The sequence below is a fragment of the Cynoglossus semilaevis genome, chromosome 14 (genome assembly GCF_000523025.1).
Source record: "Cynoglossus semilaevis isolate Cse_v1.0 chromosome 14, Cse_v1.0, whole genome shotgun sequence".
NCBI lineage: Eukaryota > Metazoa > Chordata > Actinopteri > Pleuronectiformes > Cynoglossidae > Cynoglossus > Cynoglossus semilaevis.
The window spans coordinates 14,924,321-14,945,327 of record NC_024320.1 but is presented as its reverse complement, the minus strand read 5'-3'; the positions used below and the strand labels follow the sequence as shown (position 1 = coordinate 14,945,327).

Below are 21,007 nucleotides of genomic sequence, written 5' to 3'. Positions count from 1 at the left end.
GGAGGCGGCAGCAGCGGCAGCGGCAGCAGCAGCAGCAGCAGCAGGTTGAGACGGGTACACAGACAGGCAGAGCTGTTTGTTTTTACAGTGCTTTTGAACGAAGCAGGGGAAACACATGAAAAGGGGAGAGATCGGGTTGATTTAAGTTCAGTCTGTGGGAGGTAGTGACTGTGCTGATAGCGCCACCATCTGTGAGAACCAGATGTGGCAAAAAAGGCACACATAAACAATGACTCCAATAATTTTTAATGTCGGTTTCATTAATTCTATGGCAACGGAGTTGATGTTAGTGTAAAAAAGTATTTCCCTGAGTATCACTTTAATGAACTAACTCGTTTATATCAAAGTCTATGGGGAATATTAGCATTTTTAGCTCACAAAAACACAGGAGTTGTTGATAAAATACTGCTCCACGTAACTGGATTCTACCTCTGAACTAAAATACTTTAACTACAAAAACAACACAAGTCAACATTTTATTTAGGACATTGGGGTAGAACCACTCCTATGAGCCATTCTCAATAGGCTTTGGTCAAGAAAAACGAAAAAGTTTATCTTCCCATAAGAAGAATCATCAAAAGGTTTTAAAAAAAGACAATAAATGTGCTTAACTTTTGTCATGTTACTTAAATGTATTTCTGACAATACGTCAGAACCTGATAAATCCTTAATGCAAGTGAATGGAAAACTTTCTGCAGGATGATGCCTTCAGGACTCAGTGGTGTTTTTTTCAGATTTGGATTAAACTCCACACATTCCTGTCTACAAACTGAAGAGATCCCCGTGTTAATGACTCGAGGGAGGTCCTATCAGCTGGCTGTGTGTCTGACTGGGTGGGTGGTCCTCTGGAGGACCTGGCTCCCGTCTCTCCACACGTTGGGAGACAATGGCACCATGTCCTTAAACAACCCCCAACACACACACCCTCTCTCTCTCACGCGCGCGCGCGCACGCACGCACAGAGAGAGAGAGAGAAAGAGACGTACACAACCACCTTTAACTGATTCCAGTACACAGACTTTATCCAGACAAAAAAGTTTCCAACAGTTCTTTGCGTTTCGTCTAACTCTTCTCAAAGGCCATGCGTAAAATGGTTCATTTAAATCCCGCCACTTTTCTTTTTTTTTAACTAAACACGTAACATTTGCTCCAGCTCTCCATCAGTGACTTCCAGAGTCTGGAAGAAACGAGTCACACCTAAAACGCACGGAAAACCCCGGCTGTTAAATGCAAACGTAAAACTGCGATTGGGTGGAAATGACAAGAAACTCTGTCTCACGGAGAACCCTGTTGATACAAGGACTTACCGCTGAATAAACACAGCAGCAGCGAGTTTTCCAACCACCTCCCCGCCTGCGTCCTCCTCCACAGGTTTTCCATCAAGGTCTGGGTCCTCAGCCGAAGCTCGTCGTCCCTGCTCCAGCGGCAGCAGTGGCTCCAGCTGCACGACCAGCACTAACAATCACCTATTTGCTCCTCCAGGCAGCATAACTGTCACGTGTGTCCCCACTCAGGAAAGAAGGCAGCAGCAGATGAAGTTTCTCCTGAAGTGGAACAGAGTTTGATCCTCCACGTGTGAGAGCTTCTGTCTCTCTCTCTCTCTCTCTCTCTCTCTCTCTGTGTGTGTGTGTGTGTGTCCAACCACCTCCTACTGGCTGGGAGTCTCTGCTCCTCCTCCACACCGCCCCCTCTTTAATCTCTCAAAAATCCATGTCACTTCAAAATAAGGTTAATTAAATAATAATAATAATGTACGTAAATGTTTTTTTCCTTATCCAAAAAGATCACCAAAGCGCTACAGAGACCATTTAATAACAACAGACATCAAAAATGTTGAAGTTTAAAAATAATGACAGCATCAAAGTGTAAATGTGGAATATTTCTGTGTCCACATTTTGTTGTTTTTCTCCTAATTGCTGCAGGGGCGCCTCTGAAGGGGTGGGCAGGGCCACCCAAGTATAGCGGGCACCCCCAGCACATCTGCCTCCTTCTTTGTCCCTTGACCTCTGACTTAGCTGCTGACCACATAAGAAATGGTGTTTTCTTTTTATCAGAACACCATATCTATTTATGGTGTGAGTTTATTCAAAAGGGCCATAGAAAAACCAGGAAAAGTAAAGAAGAGAGAGGAGGACATATATTATAAATATTTTGGGTGCACTCCTGAACACAGTCACAATTTCTAACTTGCAACCCCCCTCCCCTTGTCAATACTCTGAATTTAACTTTAAATTTGAATATGCTAGAGACTAGATAGCAAAATGGTGGTTAATTTATTTCTATTAACTGTAAAAGAAAAGGTGCATTTATAATATAATTGTTAAATATATCAATGGTTTGATGTTCTTAAACAATGGATCTTGTTGGAGATGACATTATGTGAAGGAATGCTGCTAAATAAGGAAGAATTAGGCCCAGGTTGAAATATTGGTTTAATCACTATCACAGGCTTGACTAAAATACATTAATGACTGGTTGTAATAGTCACTACAGTATGACCATAAAGTAGACCCTGTGATAGTTTACAACAGTGTTTTTTGCAGTCTGGTTTAAAGTGATGGTGTCTATGAATGCAGAAAAGTATGATGCAATTAGCTATTTTTTTAATCTAAAAACAAGTCTTAAATGGCCAGAAAACATCATAATCCCACAGACACTCAGTGAATAAAAAGTTAGGATGATGTCAGAAAACGGGCGACCGAGAAAGAACCTGAGACAAATCAAACCTCAGAGAAGAAAGGAAATGGAGAAGAAACAAGTTTGATATACTGTATATTTTTAAAAGGCTCAAAGAAAGACATTTTTCTAGAAATTACATAAAATGTAGTAGTTCTTCTTTTCTCTCATTTGATTATAAGTTCTATTCAAGGTCACTTTTTCTTGAACATTCCACCATCATGTTTTTTTCTGCAGATTTCTTTACATTAAACTAGAGGCAGCAGAAAAATGTTGAATGGCATCGTCATGAGGCCGTCAGTAACACAAAGGCTTAATTAACTTTGGCACAATTACTCCACCCTAGGTGGTGGAAATACTTAAGTCTGACAAACGCCACTTATGCTCGACTATAAAAGTCATCATTAAATAGCCAAATTATATTCCAGCAATTCGGTTCATATTATCAGCAGTAAATAAATAATTCAATTTCCTGAAATTGGATTAAAACTCACATGATTTATTCAGACTTCTGCAGACATCTAGGGGTTTATAGTGGAATGACCATAATTCTGCTCTGGGCTAAATGCCACCCACACTGAGCAGCCATGGGCCTTAATGGCTTCCAGATGCTTTGTTGCTAAGCTGTAATGATGTGATGCTAAGACATGAATAAACAAGCAGGTAAAAAAGTAACAGATGGATGCTGACATTTCATTTCATGACTAAAAAATAAAAAAAATTAAAAAATAAAAATAACGTTTTTGTCAGTTTTTGAAAAAAAAAAGCCATAACATGTCAAAAACAAGGAGTTGAGATGGACTAACCGCGTGTGCAATTATGCAGATTATAAAGGGGGACAATTTTCTTCTTAACGGTCTATAATTACAAGATAATCATTTCCTTTGTGCCACACAAGAGCCAAGGAGGCAGGAGATGGTCCTCCTCAGGCTCTGACTACTGCAGTGCTTAACCACAGGTCTCCAATATTTTTACAATCTAAGTTGGGGGTCTACAGCATTTGGGGGTTATTTAGGACGGGCCACAGTGGATGTCCAATGGCAGTGAAAAGGCTTCTTTCCTGCATCTTCACTGGCATGAAAATAATGGGCACCCAGACACAAATTGGCAAATTCGTGAAAGGAAGTTACCTCCCTAACCAGCAGGTGGCTCTCTAGAATCCCCCTGTCGCCAGATCACTGCCAGAACAGTTATATTACCTGAAGGGGTCATGCAGTGGCTGTGGAAGATTTCTCACCACACTGGATTGAGATATAACAGTGGAGCGTTTTAACGGACAGGAAGATCATTGCCATGCTCACGAAACAAGTCTAAAAGATTTAAGATCCTGTAGTCACCAGAAGAGGGCACCAGTGTGGTCGTAGGGGATCAAAACGGTCAACCATCACATTTGGTTACATGTGGCTGGTAGCCATGTTTGTACATCAATGACAACATGGAAACCAAACCTAAATTACACCCTGCTGGGGTTCATAAACTACACATCTTCTAACATTAGAACTAAATCACTGCATCACATTATTGTAAAACTGTGTTGTGCAAAACAAAAGACAATACCAGTTAGAAATGTATGACTTACATACAGTAGTTTGGGTCCTCATGTGTCACATCATACTATCCCTTACCCAACCACATTCCTCTTCTCTGGTTTTTAAAGGAAGCTTTTGCAAACTTTGGATTGAATTACTGCCACCTACTAGGGTTATTTTTCAAAGAAAACCACATTTACGCTTGAAATACTTGCAGATCACAAAGGAGAGAAAAAGCTTGGCAGGCAGAGGGCAGCATTTTCACACCATACATATGTAGTGGTCTTTACATGACATACATGTATTTGGATGTTTTTGTTTGTTTTTCAAAAAACAAATTCCTGTGTACCCTCCTTTTATATCACATACAAAAAAGCATATAATGACTGCTTCACAGCACCACCTAAAGGCCACACAGACTCAGGCTGTTGTTCTTTAATATCAGCGAATGTACCAAAATTGAACAAAACACTCTAGAGATGCAAGATGCACAAGTCAATGTGATACTTTATTCATGAACCTAGGACCATATATATATAAAACACTGTATAAATACTCTATATATTCTACTTCCTTCTGTGATCTCAATAACAAATAAAAATAATATTAAAAAAGCCACATGATTATATTTAACCGGCTGTACAAAAATAAATAAAATTACAGGTATTTTGTACAAAAAGAGAAACAAAACTGGATAGAAAACAAACAAGCAGAAAAAAAACAACACGATGCCTTCGCAGAAGGCAGGAGAGACTTACTTATGAAGTAGTAGCAGGAGACAAGTCCCTCTGTAGGTCTCCACACACACTCAAACACACACACATACACCATTCTTTGGTCTTAAAAAAATTCCCTCACTGAAGGTTTTGTGTGGGGGGGGGCAAGATATGGCTGAAGGACAACGTACTGAGGCATCTAGAGACGTTTAGGTGTTAAAAATGTGCCACTGGTAAAAACAAGGCTGAAGTGCTACAGGTTTATGATAAATAAAAAAAAATACACATACACATTTATATATATATATATATATTCATATATAACTGGCAAAGTTTTGAAAATAAACACAATGAGCTAATCTTATTTTCCATACCTGATGGGGTGAGCAAGTAGAATCATTCATTTATTTCTATATATTCTTAAAAACAACCGTCCACATCCTGACCCTTAAAGGGATAGTTCAGGTTTGTCAAAAAGTAGTCGTGTGAGAAACTGACAACCAGGTGCAGAGGCAGTTCTCTGGGGAAATGGGCTGTTGGTTCTAGGACTTTTGTTTGTGTACTATCTTTAGAACATGGAATTGTCAGACATGGTGATTCTTCTCTCACACCAGCAAAAAAGTGTTTTTAGCTCACTGGAGCTTTTCCCGTCTGATTTGGTAAGAGTTTTGTTACTCAGATAAATCCACATTACCTTTATGAAGGCCTTGTGTCATAGAAAAAGACGTTTAAACCCACTTCGGTAAGTGGTGTTGAATTAAGAACTCCTGATTTTTTCCAGGGTCTTTGGCATGAGAGAAAGACTGGTTGAGACATAAGATATATTTAAAACAAAAAAAAAAAGTGTCTATAAATTTTTTTTTTTCTTCTTCCATTGGTGCTTGCACCCATGTTTTACAAACATAGTTTTGAAAAACTTGAACTATCCCTTAAGGTGTTTGTCCAGCCCAGCTTGGACAAACACAATTAACATGCACTCAAAAAAACGAACACCTCATACGTACAGTCACACACACATGAACAAGCATGACCTTGGCACGGTAAGCAGCATGCTTCTGTAAGAGTCAGGATTGTGATGTGCTGAGGACAGAAAGGCAGCAAAGCTGCGCTCAGTCTTTGCTGCTGCAGTTCTGTGGCAGTGCCTCTGCGGCTCCTGGTGATGCACAAAGGGAATGGGCTGCAATTGTTCTTGAGAGTCCTGACTCTTCTTCCCTTCAGGAACCTAAATCAGCTCTGGATGTAAACATTCATCTCTTTAGATCATTTTCAGAAGCGACGAACAGAGGTACGTCTGATGTTTCATCTCAAGGCCAGATGGATGAGCCAAGATTAAGAGTTCTAAGGGGCGAGTCCTCAACAGGCTGCCTGATTGCACAGTTCCAGCAGGGGTCGCGGCCTGACTTTGGGGTCACAGCTGCTGTGATTAAGATTGAGGCCGTCATGACCGATACAGCGCAGCTGACGTCTGCGAAAGCCCCGACCGCAGGTCTTGGAGCATGTGGACCATTCTTCGAGGAACCAGGAGGGGCAGGGCAGAGATGAGCAGGAGCGAGAGGCTAATGGACGCAGCTCCTCTGGACAATCTCTGGAGGGACGACCCTGAGGGTCCAGACACACCACCTCTCTCTGCTGTACACCTCCTCCACAGGTCTGGGTGCAGGGCCCCCACTCCCTCAGAGTCCACTCAGCTCCATCTACCTCTCGGATAGCGTTGATGGACTGACGGCGCCCCCCGTTGTTGTTATTGGATGAACCGCCATTGTGGGGTCTAGGGGTAAAGTAGCTATACTTCACACGAGGCCTGGGGGCCACTCCTACAGACAGCACCTGGATGGTAATGGGCTCAGGAAGTGGGGCAAAGCTGCGAAGGCGCTCCAGGCTGGCAGCTGAGCCACTGTAGCGCAACAGTGCCCCACGCAGGGCAATATCAGTCTCCATGGTCATCAGTTTGTAGTTACCATTTAAAAGGTAGGTTCCATCCTGGCGACGCACGGCCAGGTGGCTGGTATCCTGACGACCGTTACCAGGGGCACGTTGCTTAACATCCAGGTGGGTGGCACCAGCAGGTATTGTAACAACATCTTGGTAACCAGGCCTGAAAAACAGACACAGTGGTTAAGCTTAGCTCTTACATGATGGACAGAACGTCACTAAAAGATGCAGTCAGAATGTTTCTGGGTTGTTGAGGGAAGGGTTTACATCTGAGATTGACTAGTAAGTTATGATTCTCAGAAAGCTATGAATTTATGGTATTTACGGCCCTTACAAAGAAACTTCTCTATATTTGACAATTATGTTAATGCATGAATAGATCCCAAACAAACCATAGCTCTGTAAGAACATTTCAGCGTTGCATATTTACCTGGAACGTTCTAGAGAGCCGGACATCTTCCTGCAGGTGGAGCCATCCCCGCCACACACTCCACACTTATCAAATCTTCGGGTGGAGCCGATGATACGGTCACATCCAGCTTTCACGCACTGGCCTTGGACACAGACGGAGGTGGAGTCTGGGCTGCACGGTGTTCCATCCGCCACCTGGGGGCAGCAAAGTAAAACAAATATAGGTCAGGTCGACTCCAAAACAGTTACGTAAGTGTCCAGACCCAACAGCAAATGTGTCTTTTTCTCTTTCGAGAGTTTAACCTCAGGGCTTAAAAGTAGAAACAGTGGCTGATCCTGGTGCAGGTTCACACAAGTGAAGACACTTTTGAACTTTTAAAATACTTTTGAACTAATACTTGAAAATCCATTTTTGTAGCTCTCACCTTAGATTTGAGGACAAAGAAGTATCCAGTTCCCTTGGCCCGGCAAACCAGCTTGCAGCGATCTCTGGGTGAGACTCCAGCATACTTGGGCACCCACTCAACACCCTCTCCAGAACCCAGGGACACCTGGGCTGACATGTCATTGTGAGCCAGGCATTGCTCTTCACGAAAAGACAAGCCTGAGGGAGAGAAAAAGCTCATTTAACTTTCACTTCACCAAGTAAAAACCAAAATCCACAATCAATAGTATTTTTCTCACCGTTGTTATCAGGACAGGCCTCAGTGTTACAGGATCGGTACTGGATCCTTTTGCCCTCGCAATACTTGCCCCCATTTTTGGGCAAAGGGTTGTCACAGGAGCGGAAGGAATACTGCACTCCTCCCCCACAGGTCCGTGAGCAGTCGCCCCAGGGCCCCCACATACCCCAACCACCGTTGACAGGAGTCTGAAAGCACCAGACATAAAAGCTTGAGCATGGCTGAACCCAGACTGAGACACTACTCACTGTTGACTCCTGCTACTTGTTGAAGAGGACACCTACCTGATGTTTGGCAGCTTGGCTCTTGGTGAGACACTGTCCAGCTAGGCAGGTGCTCTCATGTCCACATGGTGTTCCATCAGCCCAGGGAAAGTTCTTGGTCTGGCAGACCAGCAAACCGTTGGTGGTGGTCACTGTGCACCACAGAGCAGCGCAGGTGGTGCTCAGGTCGGGGCAATGCTGGGACTCATCACCAAAGGTGAGTCTGCACTGATGGTCAGCGTCATACACTGACCCGGGCAGTGGCTGGGGCAGGGTCTGAGGTTTGACCGGTTTATCCAGAAGACACTGACCATGACCATTGTCCAGGAAGGTGGTGATCATGAGGGCAGAGCAAGGAGACCACGGCTGCTGCTGGTCCAGGTTGGACAGAGTGGAGGCCATCATGTGAGAGCCCCAGTGGGCCCCGTTGACCCCTGAGCATAGCTGAGCATCATCGTGAGGCATGTTGAAAACATGGCCTGCAGGACAGAGAGGACATTACAGTTTAATACCACTTTAAAAGTCATTTAAAGTTATATCTGAGCATTTTTAGATGAGGTTCCAATAAGTTCTAATGATTTCTATTTTGATTTGATTAAATTTTTTGTACCAGATTGTACCAGAACTAGATTGTGAAAATTGAAAATGGGAAAACATATTTTTGAATTGTTTACTCTTTCTATCCTACTAATAAAGAAGTCCATAATAAGTCCATAATAAGCAAGGAGTGGTTGATCCACTTATGCTTCTATCAGTAAGTTTAAAGGAGTTGAATTTTGTGTTAGATCTAAATTTCCCAGTTGACAAGTTCCTGTGTCTGCATAAGATAAAAATACTGGTATTTCTACTAGACTTTTACATTTTCTTCCCACACTTACCCAGTTCGTGAGCCACAGTAAATGCTGCTTGAAGTCCATCATCCTCAATAATGGAGCAACTTCTCTCAGGGTCACACACGGTGCCAACATCCGCCATCCCCAGGGTGTCACAAGAGTGTCCCCCACACAGGTCCTGCAGAGGCAGAGAGAGAAAAATTAACATCTGAATGCTAATGAACTAACACCAGTCACTTATCTAGAGATGCTGGTCTTACCGTTCTAGTGAAGAGCACGGCGGTGTCATAGTGCTCTGGGTGTCGGTCACTGGGCGGGTTGTGCTGCCGTTGCCACTGGCAGAAATTGCGCAGAGTCATGGCGGCGTTGGATGACACCTGAGGGCCTCGCTCCTCTTCATACACCACCAGCAGCTTCACTACTGCCAGGCTGATGGAGTTGTGGATGCTAGGGTGGCGGTAGAGGCGCGATGCCACCGCCATTATGGTCAGCAGGTAGGGTTTGAGGCCAGCACCGTGGAACTCAGCCATGGATTGGTCCGCTACCAGCATGATCTCCAGGTAGCGAGGCGTGGACACAAAGCGTCTGGTTCTGTGGTGACCTGGGATGAAGAGAGGGTTGGTTAGGATGGTTCAAGGGTCAGGTCTGTGTTCTCCTGCATTAAGGCACTAAGGTGTATTAGCAGTGACCCTCAAGGTTTGCCATTACAGAATGATCAGAAAGTATTCATGGGACAAATTCAATAAGACATGCAGAAGTTACATGCATGTCAGGTTATATTCAAAACTGAATATGGACTAAACAGGAAATTCTGATCTGAAATTTTCCCCTGGAATAAATAGTTAACTTTGACAGGAGGCCACTGCACAAAGTAAAACTCTGCCTCTGTTCTCAATAAAAGTTCATTTTTTCTCCCATTTTTCCTAGGAGTACAGACTCCAGATGTGCCTGCAAGAGGTGGCTGCCATGACTCAGCGTCATACCACCGACAGCTGCTCCTCCTCCTTCTCCACATTCCTAAAATGACCCTCTCTGGTGGGAAAAATGGGAGAAAATCCTTCCTGGAGGAAGGAAAAAAAAGAAGCTCAAGACGTACCAGGAGGGGCGTTTACACGTCTCAGCACCGCCGGGCCCTGGCTGGCTCCAACTTCACTGCTCCCCCTCCCCTTCCTCGGTCACACCTCCTCCAGTCCCTAATAGACTTCCCTTCACCCCTCCTCTTTCCTCATTCTCCCTCCTCTTTTCTTTCCCTTCCCTGCTGTCAAAAAGGTAGCTGAGTCCATTCCACACACAGCACATCCTGGCACATGAACAGCTCCAGCTGACTGCAGTTTGATCCACAGACTGAACGCCAGTTAATCAGTTAAAGCTTCTCAGAGTTTTCAAAGTCATACAGGTGCAAAGTAATGTCTATCAAGAAATCAGCAAGCCCTTCTAAACCTGGATTTTATTAGCTGTGGCTAAAGATTGGCTAAAGATTTTATCTAAAGTTACTTTGTTTTATTTAGGACAGATGATGTCCTAAATAAAACATGTTTATTATATATTATGACAGGAAAAGTCATTTGGAGTTTTAGTTTTCTCTGTCATTACTACCAAGAGATGATTGGGTGGAAATTGAATCATCATTGAAAAAAATGCTCTAAGATTTAATAGTTAGTCTAAATTCATTGTAAAATATGTAAAAATTTGCAGGTGATCCAATTATATAAATGATGAAATGTCAGTAATGTTTGTATGATTCGGGATCTACAAGAAGACCTTTACAAAATTTGCTGCTCCCTCAATCTCAAAAGTTTTAGTTTCAAGAGATAATATTCTTGGATAAGCTTTGAGTTTGACCTCAGTGGAAATTATCTTCTGCTTTTTTTTCGTTTTTTACTAACCATTTTGTTGAAAAAGTCGGCATTTTTTTCCCTTTGTGATTTTCTTTTTTTTTTTTTTTCTTTTTTTAAGAGGATGGCCAGTATAACCAACTTGAGCCCTGTCCCTGAAACTTCTGCTCACGCCCATGTTCATTCTAAAGTGAGCAGGTCTGAGATTTCGGTTTATAACCAGGCGGAGTTTTTCATTCTCACCTGTCTGCTGTGACTCTGCTCCTTTGCGCGGCGCTTCTTTCTCCAGATTCTTTGGCACCCGCGCCTCGTCCTCATTGACCCCACACTTGGAGCTCCCCTCTTCGGCAAAAGTCTGCCGACCTCTCCGGCGGATCCTGTGCACCTCCATCTCCTTCTGCTCCTGCTCCTCCTCCTCACCGGTGGAGTTAAGGGGCTGGATGAAGTACTCTTCACCCTGATAGTAGAATCCGCCCGCAAGGCCGTCGCACAGGTTGAGCGCAGCCGCAGAGTTCTCCTCTCCGTTCACCGTGCCGGAGTAGAAGCAGCTCGGTTCGGCTCCGCTCTTTGGTTCCTCGGTGGGTTCGGGAGTCCCCACAACGTGGAAGACGAAACCCGGCGCCAGGAAGGTCTGGTCGGGTTCTAGCTGCAGCAGAAACTCGGAGCCGAATACATCCAACCGGTACACCCTCATCTGCGCCACCTTCTCTTCCTCCTCTGGAGACACGGTCCGCCACTGCTCTGTTCTGCTCTCAAACCGAACCAGCGGGTCCAATCTGACCGGCACCACGGTGCTCTCTTCCCATGCGCCCTGCACAACCGCGCTGACGCACAGGATTAACCCAATGGAAAACCACATGATTTAACCGTGAAATCCGTGGAAAAGGAAAGAAAACGCACAATTTAGTCCAAGTAAAATCCGTATAAAGGACTGTTTTACTCTCCACCCTAAAACCTACAAAACCCAAGTCTTTAAAATTGTCCACACGCTTAAAATCAAAAGATGGGTCAAATCCAGTGCAAAAGTTTAAAGTTAGGTGCAGATCGGACTTGTTGCAATAATTAGTTTTTATTTAAAAAAAAGTCCTTTCAGTAGATGAGAACAGGGGCTGGGTCTCAGCAGTAAAATCCAACAGGTCTCTGCAAAAGTCAGCAGATGTTTCGGTCTCTGTCTGCTTGGAGTTCGGGGCAGGCGTTTGTTTGCTCTGCTGGCCCGTGCCTGAAGTTGTGTCTTTCTCTGCTCTAACACCCGAGCCGTGCCTCCCTTATATGCCCCTGCCCCGGGTCCACCCCTTTTCTGAGGGGCCTTTGATGTAAGAGGGGCCAAACCCCGTGCGCAATGAAAACGCAACAGCGACCTGGAGCGTTGCCATAATAATCACCACTCAAAGTATACACAAGGGAGGTCTGTGGAGAACTGAGAACTTTTTACAGTAGAAACTTTACTCATCCATCACATGATGATTAGTGTCAGTCATCAACGTTAAATTTAATTATAGATTTTCATTTTAACAAAATTAAAGCTTCAACTTTGGCACTAAGGCTGTGCTCCACTTTATAACCTAATGGGGTTTATTCTGGTTATTTCTAGCCTCTAGTGGCTGCTGTGGTGCTGTGTGGTTGTGTCACAGTGGCCGTGGGCTCCTGGAGCCATACACATCTCCTCCTCTCCCTTTTCCCCCTGCGTCTCCTCTGTGCCAAGCCGGCTGTGGTGCGCTGTGGCCGGTATCCACCGCTCCTCTCTCCCCGGGTGGAAAGGAGCATTGAGGGGCCACTGAGGTCTTAAGGTGGAGCGGATCCTCCGAGGAGAAACCTCAGCGCTCACACCAAGGCAGGAGGAGCCCCCGTCCTCCTGTGTGCTCCTACAGCGTCCTCTCCTTCTGGAGCAGGCAGGGGTTTAGACCTAGAGACTCAAACAGACAGAAATAAGAGGCGGCAGAAATCCTGTTGTTATCAAAAAGTCAAATTAAACCACACTTGCTTCAGAACAGTAGAAATAGGGAGGGAAAATCTCCCAAAACTGGTATAAAGGTGGTTAAAGATGAATATCATGAGATGAAAAACAACACAATTTCATTTAAAACGTATACTACATTCATCATCACATCTACGTCACTGATGAATGAGGTACATTTGTTCTAATTGTTAATCACACTCGTAAAACACTTGTATTGTATTTACTGGCATCGTTGACTGATTGTGACTCACAGGAAAAACACCATCGCTGACGCAGATTCTTCTAAGTCCTCCTTAAATGCAACAAGGCGCCAAACAGCCGGGCAGTAATTCAGTACTTCTCCACAAGGTGGTAGGCTTGAACCGCAGAGGTTTTTCAGGGCCCTGCTGGAATTATGCATGAACAATCCGTAGGGTGGCGCCTTTATATCAGATTTAAATTTGCGCTAACTAACAGGGAAAGACAAGATACACCGCAAGGGGGCAGCATCAGCACAAATATGAACACAGTTTAGGGCTAATGCGGGTAAATTAATTGATAACCACGTTGTTGTTAACCGAATTCACCATGAGATTATATTATATTAAAGTGGTTCAAATAAAAATAATTATATGCTGAAAAAATACCCTATAGATGTGTATCTGTTGACAGTATTACAGGTTGTACTGTACGTGGATACATCACTGATTTCACTCAGAATTTTAAATAATCTAAAACACAGACGTTTGATCTTTCTAAAAACCAGAAAGAAAAATCTTTGGTCCCATTTTTTGTACAGGTTCACATGTTCATCCAAAATAAAAATCTTTTTTGTACAGGTTCACATGTTCATCCTTTGAGGAGTTTAGATTTTTTTACTACACTTAAGTTTATGGACACATTGTCTCATATTTGTTCATTACTGTAGATGATGTGTAATGGTAATTAAATGGTGATAATCTTATTAGAATGTAAAGATGAAAAACGATCCATGTGTTATCGTTAACAGGGTTTGTACACATTTTAACCAACACATTTCCATGACTTAGCAGCAACTTTCTATTGCTATACAAATATGAAATACAGGAATAAAAATACTTAAAAAATTACCACAGTGGAAATGTTTCAAAAATAGGCCTAATCACAATTATAGTTTTATACAAAAACATACTGTATGTTTAAAGCAGGGAGGTCTAAACTGATTCCTTAAAGGGCTGTGTGGCTGTAGTTTCTGTTCCAACCAACCAGGAGAACACAGTTCGACCAATTAGCTGTCTGAAGACTAAGATCAGTTGATTAAATGTGTCAAGTCTGGTGTGCTGCTGTGTCAGTGGAAAAACAAAAACCTACACCCACTCGACTTTTTGTGGAATAGTGTGGACATGTCTGGTTTGAACCAACACTGACATAGATAAGGTATTTAATTATGTTTTGGAATAAATTCACAAGGCATAAATGCTTCGGAGGTAAAAAGGTCTGAAAAATGAATATGCAAATGAAGGTACCCAATAATAATTTAATAATAAAACGTCATACTAAAGTGCACAAACTTAGAATTTAAAGTACACAAACTTTACAACAAAAGTGCAAAATAAGATACCCCACCATATTGCTTACGTTTCCACATGAGTTATATGAAAAATGTACATTATCTACCTTTAGACAAACAGTCGGTATCACAGTAGCCGTCTCAGGGTTTTGTTTGGAGTCTTAAGCCCGTGATAGCGCTTGATTCGCGGGCAACCGTTGAAGCCTGACGCTTTGCCCCTTTAGCATGGCTAGTTAATGGCGCCTCTCTGACTTTAGAGATATCAAACGTCTTGTTGCATACGGCACATTTGGCTTCGCCTTTTTCCTTTGTCTTCTCCGGTCATGATTTATCCTTATTTGTGTGCAGCAACATATTTTTCAAGTAGAACATTCCCGGCAGTGTTACGGGTTGTTGTTAGCTTATTATCTCGTCATCTGATCTGCACCTTGCTACGAACGTCACGTGACCTAACCAGAACAGTGGCCAATCGACGCGCGAGATTTTTAGAAACGAAATTTCTGTTGAACAATTTTAAATCAACATTAGAGGTTGCTATTACTGTTATCAATAAGTGAAAAAAAGCCACGATTTTTCCATAACTTTTGATGTGAACTTAGTTTCCAAGACTTGTCCAGGCCTGAAAATTACTTTTTTTTTTATCATTTCCAGATTTTTTTTCCAAGACATACGAACCCTGCATTAAACTTCGCAGGTGAGATTTTTAGTAAGTGGTTATAAATGAGTGGCGCTTTGGCCCAGAGGCAATGTCTCTGTCATTGGTGTGGCGGTTAATACCTTCCAGTGGACTCACCACCCGCAGGAAGGTTTGGGGGGTTGGTACGGTGCAGTGTGATTTGGGTGGCGACTGCTGCCCCCGCGACCCGGTAACGGATAAGCGGATGAAAATGGATGGATGGATGGATGGATGGATGGATGGGTTATAAATGAGCTTATTTAGGTTAACACTGGTCTCATCTGATGTTTAAAAAGGGTTAACATCATAGTAAGGGGTGTTCTTTAAACAACAACTTTATCATTGATTTGAAACCAATGCATAGTAAAGAAAAATGACACAGAGACACACATTTTCAAATATAGATTTTATGTACATATATTCACCTGGATGACAAGAAAAGAAAAACAAAACACTAAATTCTTACAATGGAATGTTTCTGCACAGTCAATGTCCCAAGTTAAATAGTAATCTGATACAAAAATTAGTATAATAAATAAAACTCCTCTCATTGCTTCTTTTATTTTGTTTCTTTAAATTCACAAATATACCAGTTGTACAAACAATAAATTACAAGTTCAGTGCTGTGTTTCTGTCGTCTGGTCGAGAAGAGTTTTGCCACTGGAAAGGTCCAAGAGTGTTGTGTTTACGTGTATGACAGTGTGTGGGTCTGATATACTTGGAAAAACTGATCAGACTGATGGATGTTTTAATATTGTGTGTCTGTAAGTTTACTGCTCTGAGAAAAGTCTAACAAATATATGTAAAGTTGACTCAAGTGTCAACGTTGTGTCAGTGGTTTGTTGACCCTGTTTGTCTTGTGCTGTACTGGTGCCAGATGGATGAGGTTTGCCATGGAGGAAAACACAACATGCACAAAAAAAGTTAAAACTCTTACAGAAATCCATCAAGTGAATAATAAGTAGATAACCAAATTAAGACACTGATTGTGTTGTTTTGTCTGAGTAGCTTTAGCTTACTTAGCCATCTCTGCAAGTCTTCATGCTAAGCCATGTGCTTTCAGTTGGTGGTTTCCACTGACAATATAATGGAATAAAAAAATGTCCACAAAAAAACTTTCCTGTTTTCTTTTCTTTCTTTTTTTTGCAGCGTCTAACTCACACATCATTACTCAGATGTAACAACATCAAACATTCTGGTACTTCACCCATCAGCAACTTTGGCTAAAATGAAAAAATGGTATGGTAATGTTTTCTCATACTTAAACCTCTGAGCTTCATAACAAAGAAGAGCAATAAAAGAGTTGAACTGCAGAGGGACAGTAGTGATTGCCTTTGTGTCTCTTGTTGTTGCGAGTATCCAGGGCACACATTGTCGTATTAGCATTAATTCAGGTAAACAGACACCACCACCACATCAACAATGAAAAATATAAGACACTGAGACATGGAACCTCTCAGCACCAGCATCATGATTAAATACAAGCAGAACTGAGAGTGAATAACACATGTTCACCGTACAAACTGTCCAATCACACAAACAAAAATATCAAGCTTTGCCCTAAACTGGATTTGTTTCTCCAAAAATGAGGAGTGTCATTGTCACTTTGTCCCCTGGTCAGACTTGCTTTGGAAGTTTTGTTCTGTTGAGGCCAGCATACTCTTACATACAGTATATACCTATATATACTGTATATACAGAATCTGTTTTTAGAAATGTGTCAGGGCTGATTTGCATAATCTTAATGTAACTTGTACTGCCAAACCTTTTACTAGTTTTCTTGAAAAAAATTGCTCCGAGCAAGAGTTCTAAGTTTGAAGCACCACAAACACAACTCATTTTAAAATGATTGCCTTCAAACAGAGCCTCACAATGAAGCTGTGACCACAGGCAGAAATGCTTTTATTTTCGAAGACCAATGGCCAATTGAAGACCAATTTTTTTAAGCACTTTTAAGGGAAATGGTATAAATCCTTTATTTTTCATATAAAATCTGTGACATAATCACCACAGCTTGCTGAAATACTGTGTTCCAAAAGATAAAACTATATCTTGAACATTCAGTATCAGAGAAGCTTAGAGCAACGACTGAAGGGAGATTATTTGTTTGAAATCCTGACGCTTCGATCTGTGTTGGGGTTTTTGGGTAGTTGCTACGAAGGCTGCTACAATAGTTGTCAACTTTCCAGTGATTTCACATTCTTAAAAAAATCTTCCCGTAACTCATCTTTTTGTGCTACGCAGGAAACATGTGACCAAAAACAGTTAGGGACGATGCAGCAAGGGCTCTTGTCCTGGACACATTCATAACAGAAAACTACAGGGTACCACTGTAAAATACCCACAGTGACAAGAACACACACAAACACCATAAAAAAGGACACACTGCACGCATGCTGTTACACACTAGGGCTCCAGCACTTGGATGCCATCATGAAGACAATCAGTCTTTGTCAAGTGGAAATGGCATGCAGCTCCAGTTCTTAGTTAATCCTGGAAATCAATGGAAACTGTGCTCTGTGCAGCTACGGTGATTCCAGAACATTCTCTGGGATACAGTCAGATACACCCATGCCGACACGCATGAGAGTCCGTAATGACCGCTCTAGGCACTAACAATTACAGTCCAATTTGTCCTTCATTCAGAGGTCCAATTGCTGGTCACATGGTCGGCTCTTTCGGGAGTACAGTTTGCAACATCTTCGGAATTTCCTCCCTTCGTCTTGGCTACTCAGCATTTTTTCGTCAGACATTGTCTGAAGGCGGATGGACGAGTGTTCAACATGCATCCCTTGGACAGTTTCCCGTCCCGGTCCTTACACTGCACTGTTCGACTCTGCCAGCCTGTGTCACAAGTCCTGGAGCAGGTCATCCATTGACCGGTTACCCACTGAGGACCAGGTGTTGGCGTCGAGGGAATTAAAGCTGTAGTTGGTCCCAGGATCAGGGAAGGAGGGGTAGCGGAGGCTGTAGTGGTGCTACTGGTGGTGATGGTGCTGGTGGTTCTGGTTGTGGAGGTGGATTTGGTTGTGGTGGAGACTGTGGTGGTGCTGTGTGAGGTGGTTGTCTTTTGATTGGCGACCAGTGGAGGTGATGGCTGCTGCGCAGGTATGCGGCGAGGCATGAAGAAGCTGTAACGGACATCCAGAGGCTTTTTGGCATCTGTTGCTAGAATCTGAACCACTAGACCCTCCTGAAGGGGCCCGGGGCCCATGCTGTGGAGCCACTCATCCCTTTGGCTCCAACCACTGTAGTTGAGCACTGTGCCATTGAGAGGGATGACAGTCTCGGAGGTGGCGATCATGAACTTGCCGTTGAGGAGGTACTCTCCACTGGGCCGGCGCAGTGCCAGGTAGGCACTGTAGCGTGTCTGGTCCTTGGCCTTGTATTGACGGATCTTGATGTGGGTGGAGCCAGGAGGGATCTTCACCACGTCAGTGTAGCCTTTACTGTTGGGGGAGAGTAAGTCACATCAGTATGTCACTAAATGTGGAATTTAAAAGAAGCATTTCTGGTTACTATTAAAGTCACAGAGTCACAGAGACTGAATAATAGTTTGGGGTTTATAAAATGTAGTTTATTAAATTAAAGTGATGTCATTAAAAATAAATTAAATTAAATCAGCTTAAACGGTGAGGTTTACATCATTTTTGCCAAATTAAGACCAGCTAGTGTCACATTTCATGTAAGCTAATAATTTGTTCCTTCATGCAGGGAAACAATCCAAGGGGTGAAGGTTAAACCAACATTGTAATGCTCCACTGGACTAGAGGGGTGTGAGCCAAACCAATCAGATTTCAGTCTTCTAATTCAGAGTACTCCTTTGGTTTAAAAAGTTTTACCCTTCATTCAAAGTCTTGGTAACACCAAAGGGCTGTTCTTTAGATTCATAATTATCATTTTTAGCATTATACAATTTTTTCCAATCATCACCCTGTAAAGAATTTAAGGTAAGTCATGTCAGAAGAAAGTGATGTGAAAAAACAAACAAAACAATGTCTTAAAAAGTACTTACAGCATAGCAAGTTTCTTGTAACCACTATCCCAATTTAGGCTTAAATATTATAACTTGAATTTTATTATATGGCTAATCAGTAATCTTAATAGTAAAAAGGTTTCATTTGGTCACTTAATTCACTGCAAGTCATTTCTAGGACCATTCATGAGGAAAGGAGTTGTTCTCACCTCTTCTTTGTGAAGTTGCCCATCACTCTGACACACCCTGTACTGTCTCCTCCGCATATACCACACTTATCAAACTGCAGCCTGGAGCCGATGATGCCGTCACAGCCCGTTCTCACACACTTGCCCTTCACACACACCGAGCTGCTGTGGGGACGACACTCTGTCCCGTCCACCACCTGAAAACATGAACGTCGAGTCTCTCAACAACATAAATCTGTTGTTGCTGTGATGTATTTGGTAACATATTTTTTGGACCCACTCACCCTCTGAGAGAAAACCACATAATATCCCGTTCCCTTGGCTCTGCACGTCAGCTTACAAGTATCTTTGGGCAGGACTCCTGCATATTTGGGAACCCACTCAACGAAGGTCTTCACTCCTTTGGGATCAGTCTGAGGACCGTTGCGCACTTCACACTGCTCCTGACGAAAGGTTTTATCTGGGGAAAAAAGTTGTATTTAATAAGATTTTACACCGGTTTGGATGAATTGTGGAGTATTTTCAATCACAAATATTTTTGGCTATAGCTTTGTTTCCTAGAATGTGTCTGTACAGAAGACGTGTACTGATTTGTGCATTGTTTTTTGTATTTGTGTCCCTGTGGTTCTGTTATATCTTAATATTTTATACGAGATGACGTTCGTCATTTATCATCTCTCTTATTTATCAGAATGTGAAAACTGTTCCTGGGTCAGCTGGGAACAGGCTTCAGCTTCAGGGAGAAATATCACCAGCATGACTCATAATGATTTATTTGTGCCTGCTGTGTTTTGGAGTCATTGTTTGTATATGCATAGCCCTGTGGTGGCACCGAAATGACACAAGGAACTTTTTATGGGCTTGTTTTTCATACATCATTTGCCTGATTAGCATAAAGGTCCTAGTACTGAGATGTGGTGGAAACATCTTTCAGAAACACATTTAAATTGGATTATTAAAATATTTAGAAGAGTTCTTTTTGACGCTCACTTGATGGTGGACAGGGTGTGACACTGCAGGAGCGATAGATGGCTCTTTTCCCTGTACAATAGCGTCCGTTGTTCCTTGGCGGTGGGTTGTTGCACAAACGCTGAGCGAACTGAACGCCACCTCCACAGGTTCTGGAGCAGGAACCCCAAGAACCCCAGGAACTCCAGCTGCCGTGGTTGGACACCTGAGGAAGGAAGGGATAATTGGAGATGAAGAGCACAGAACGATGGCCAGTGATGTGATGTTTATACAGTAGGACTTGGTGGAACTTAATGGGTTTCAGTTGTTCCAAAGCATGAGCTTTGTGAGTAAGAGAAATATGGTGGCTGGCATGAACACACAACTTTGTGAGTAAGAGAAATATGGTGGCTGTGAAAAAACCTAAAAAAATAACTCTTGTGAAAGTGAAGTGCCATCAGTTTAAATCCACGCTTTAAAGCCTGCGCTCCCTGGATGAAATACTGTATTTCTCTGCTATGGAGATGATTCCATAATCCTGGCATTTTTAGAAATTAGCTTCTTTGGGAAACAGTTCTTTAATCTGGTTTCACTGCAGAGTCCTTGCAGTGTTTGTGTTTCTTGTTACCACTGTAAAAAATGCTCTCATGTGCATTCATGCATCGAGAAATGTCAGAATAAGTTAGGTCTGAGGTTGCGTAGTCTTTCATTGTTACTCTGAGCAGTAAAGTGGTCGTCAGAGAAAAAACCAAAACCTGTCAGAACTGGGGCCAACACATGCACGCAGTCGCCGGCCAAAAAAGTGAGAAACTGAGTTCTCACAACATATGGGACCAACACAGAATACATTTTCATT

At 42.7% G+C, this 21,007-nt stretch overlaps 3 protein-coding genes across 4 annotated transcripts in view; all 3 read right to left on the bottom strand.

The window, feature by feature from the left end:
* Nucleotides 1-1,632, bottom strand: part of cyyr1 (cysteine/tyrosine-rich 1) — a 6,718-nt gene extending 5,086 nt beyond the window's left edge. The window contains exon 1 of the mRNA XM_008325229.3: nt 1,308-1,632. Within this exon, the coding sequence (XP_008323451.1) occupies nt 1,308-1,380 (73 nt within the window). The 5' untranslated portion in view covers nt 1,381-1,632. The remainder of the gene's footprint in view (nt 1-1,307) is intronic.
* A 1,525-nt stretch (nt 1,633-3,157) lies between these two features.
* Nucleotides 3,158-14,798, bottom strand: adamts1 (ADAM metallopeptidase with thrombospondin type 1 motif, 1). 2 transcript variants are annotated; one of them, XM_008325230.3, is made up of 10 exons: nt 14,471-14,798; nt 13,087-13,221; nt 11,122-12,781; nt 9,304-9,644; nt 9,089-9,221; nt 8,232-8,689; nt 7,949-8,135; nt 7,690-7,868; nt 7,284-7,459; nt 3,158-7,016 (listed from the first exon to the last, which is right to left on the bottom strand). In XM_008325230.3, the coding sequence occupies exons 3-10, from the start codon at nt 11,735-11,737 to the stop codon at nt 6,275-6,277; spliced, it is 2,832 nt and encodes a 943-aa protein (XP_008323452.1). In that variant the 5' UTR covers nt 11,738-12,781; nt 13,087-13,221; nt 14,471-14,798; the 3' UTR covers nt 3,158-6,274. The 2 variants fall into 2 exon arrangements, with proteins under 2 accessions (XP_008323452.1, XP_024918258.1); XM_025062490.1 differs by having other exon boundaries at nt 13,087-13,218.
* Nucleotides 14,799-15,403: 605 nt separating this feature from the next.
* The window catches only part of adamts5 (ADAM metallopeptidase with thrombospondin type 1 motif, 5 (aggrecanase-2)), a 22,280-nt gene continuing 16,676 nt past the window's right edge, over nt 15,404-21,007 (bottom strand). Inside the window, exons 5-8 of the mRNA XM_008325231.3 lie at nt 20,194-20,377; nt 19,488-19,663; nt 19,225-19,400; nt 15,404-18,488 (exon numbers count right to left, since the gene is read on the bottom strand). Of these exons, the coding sequence (XP_008323453.1) occupies nt 17,771-18,488; nt 19,225-19,400; nt 19,488-19,663; nt 20,194-20,377 (1,254 nt within the window). The 3' untranslated portion in view covers nt 15,404-17,770. The remainder of the gene's footprint in view (nt 18,489-19,224; nt 19,401-19,487; nt 19,664-20,193; nt 20,378-21,007) is intronic.

Coding starts and splice junctions, on each gene's coding strand:
- adamts1 (XM_008325230.3), bottom strand. CDS start 11,737: ATGTGGTTTTCCATTGGGTTAATCCTGTGCGTCAGCGCGGTTGTGCAG. Junction 9,645..11,121: donor AGCAGAGTCACAGCAGACAG/GTGAGAATGAAA, acceptor TCTTCATCCCAG/GTCACCACAGAACCAGACGC. Junction 7,869..7,948: donor GGCCTGTCCTGATAACAACG/GTGAGAAAAATA, acceptor TCTCTCCCTCAG/GCTTGTCTTTTCGTGAAGAG.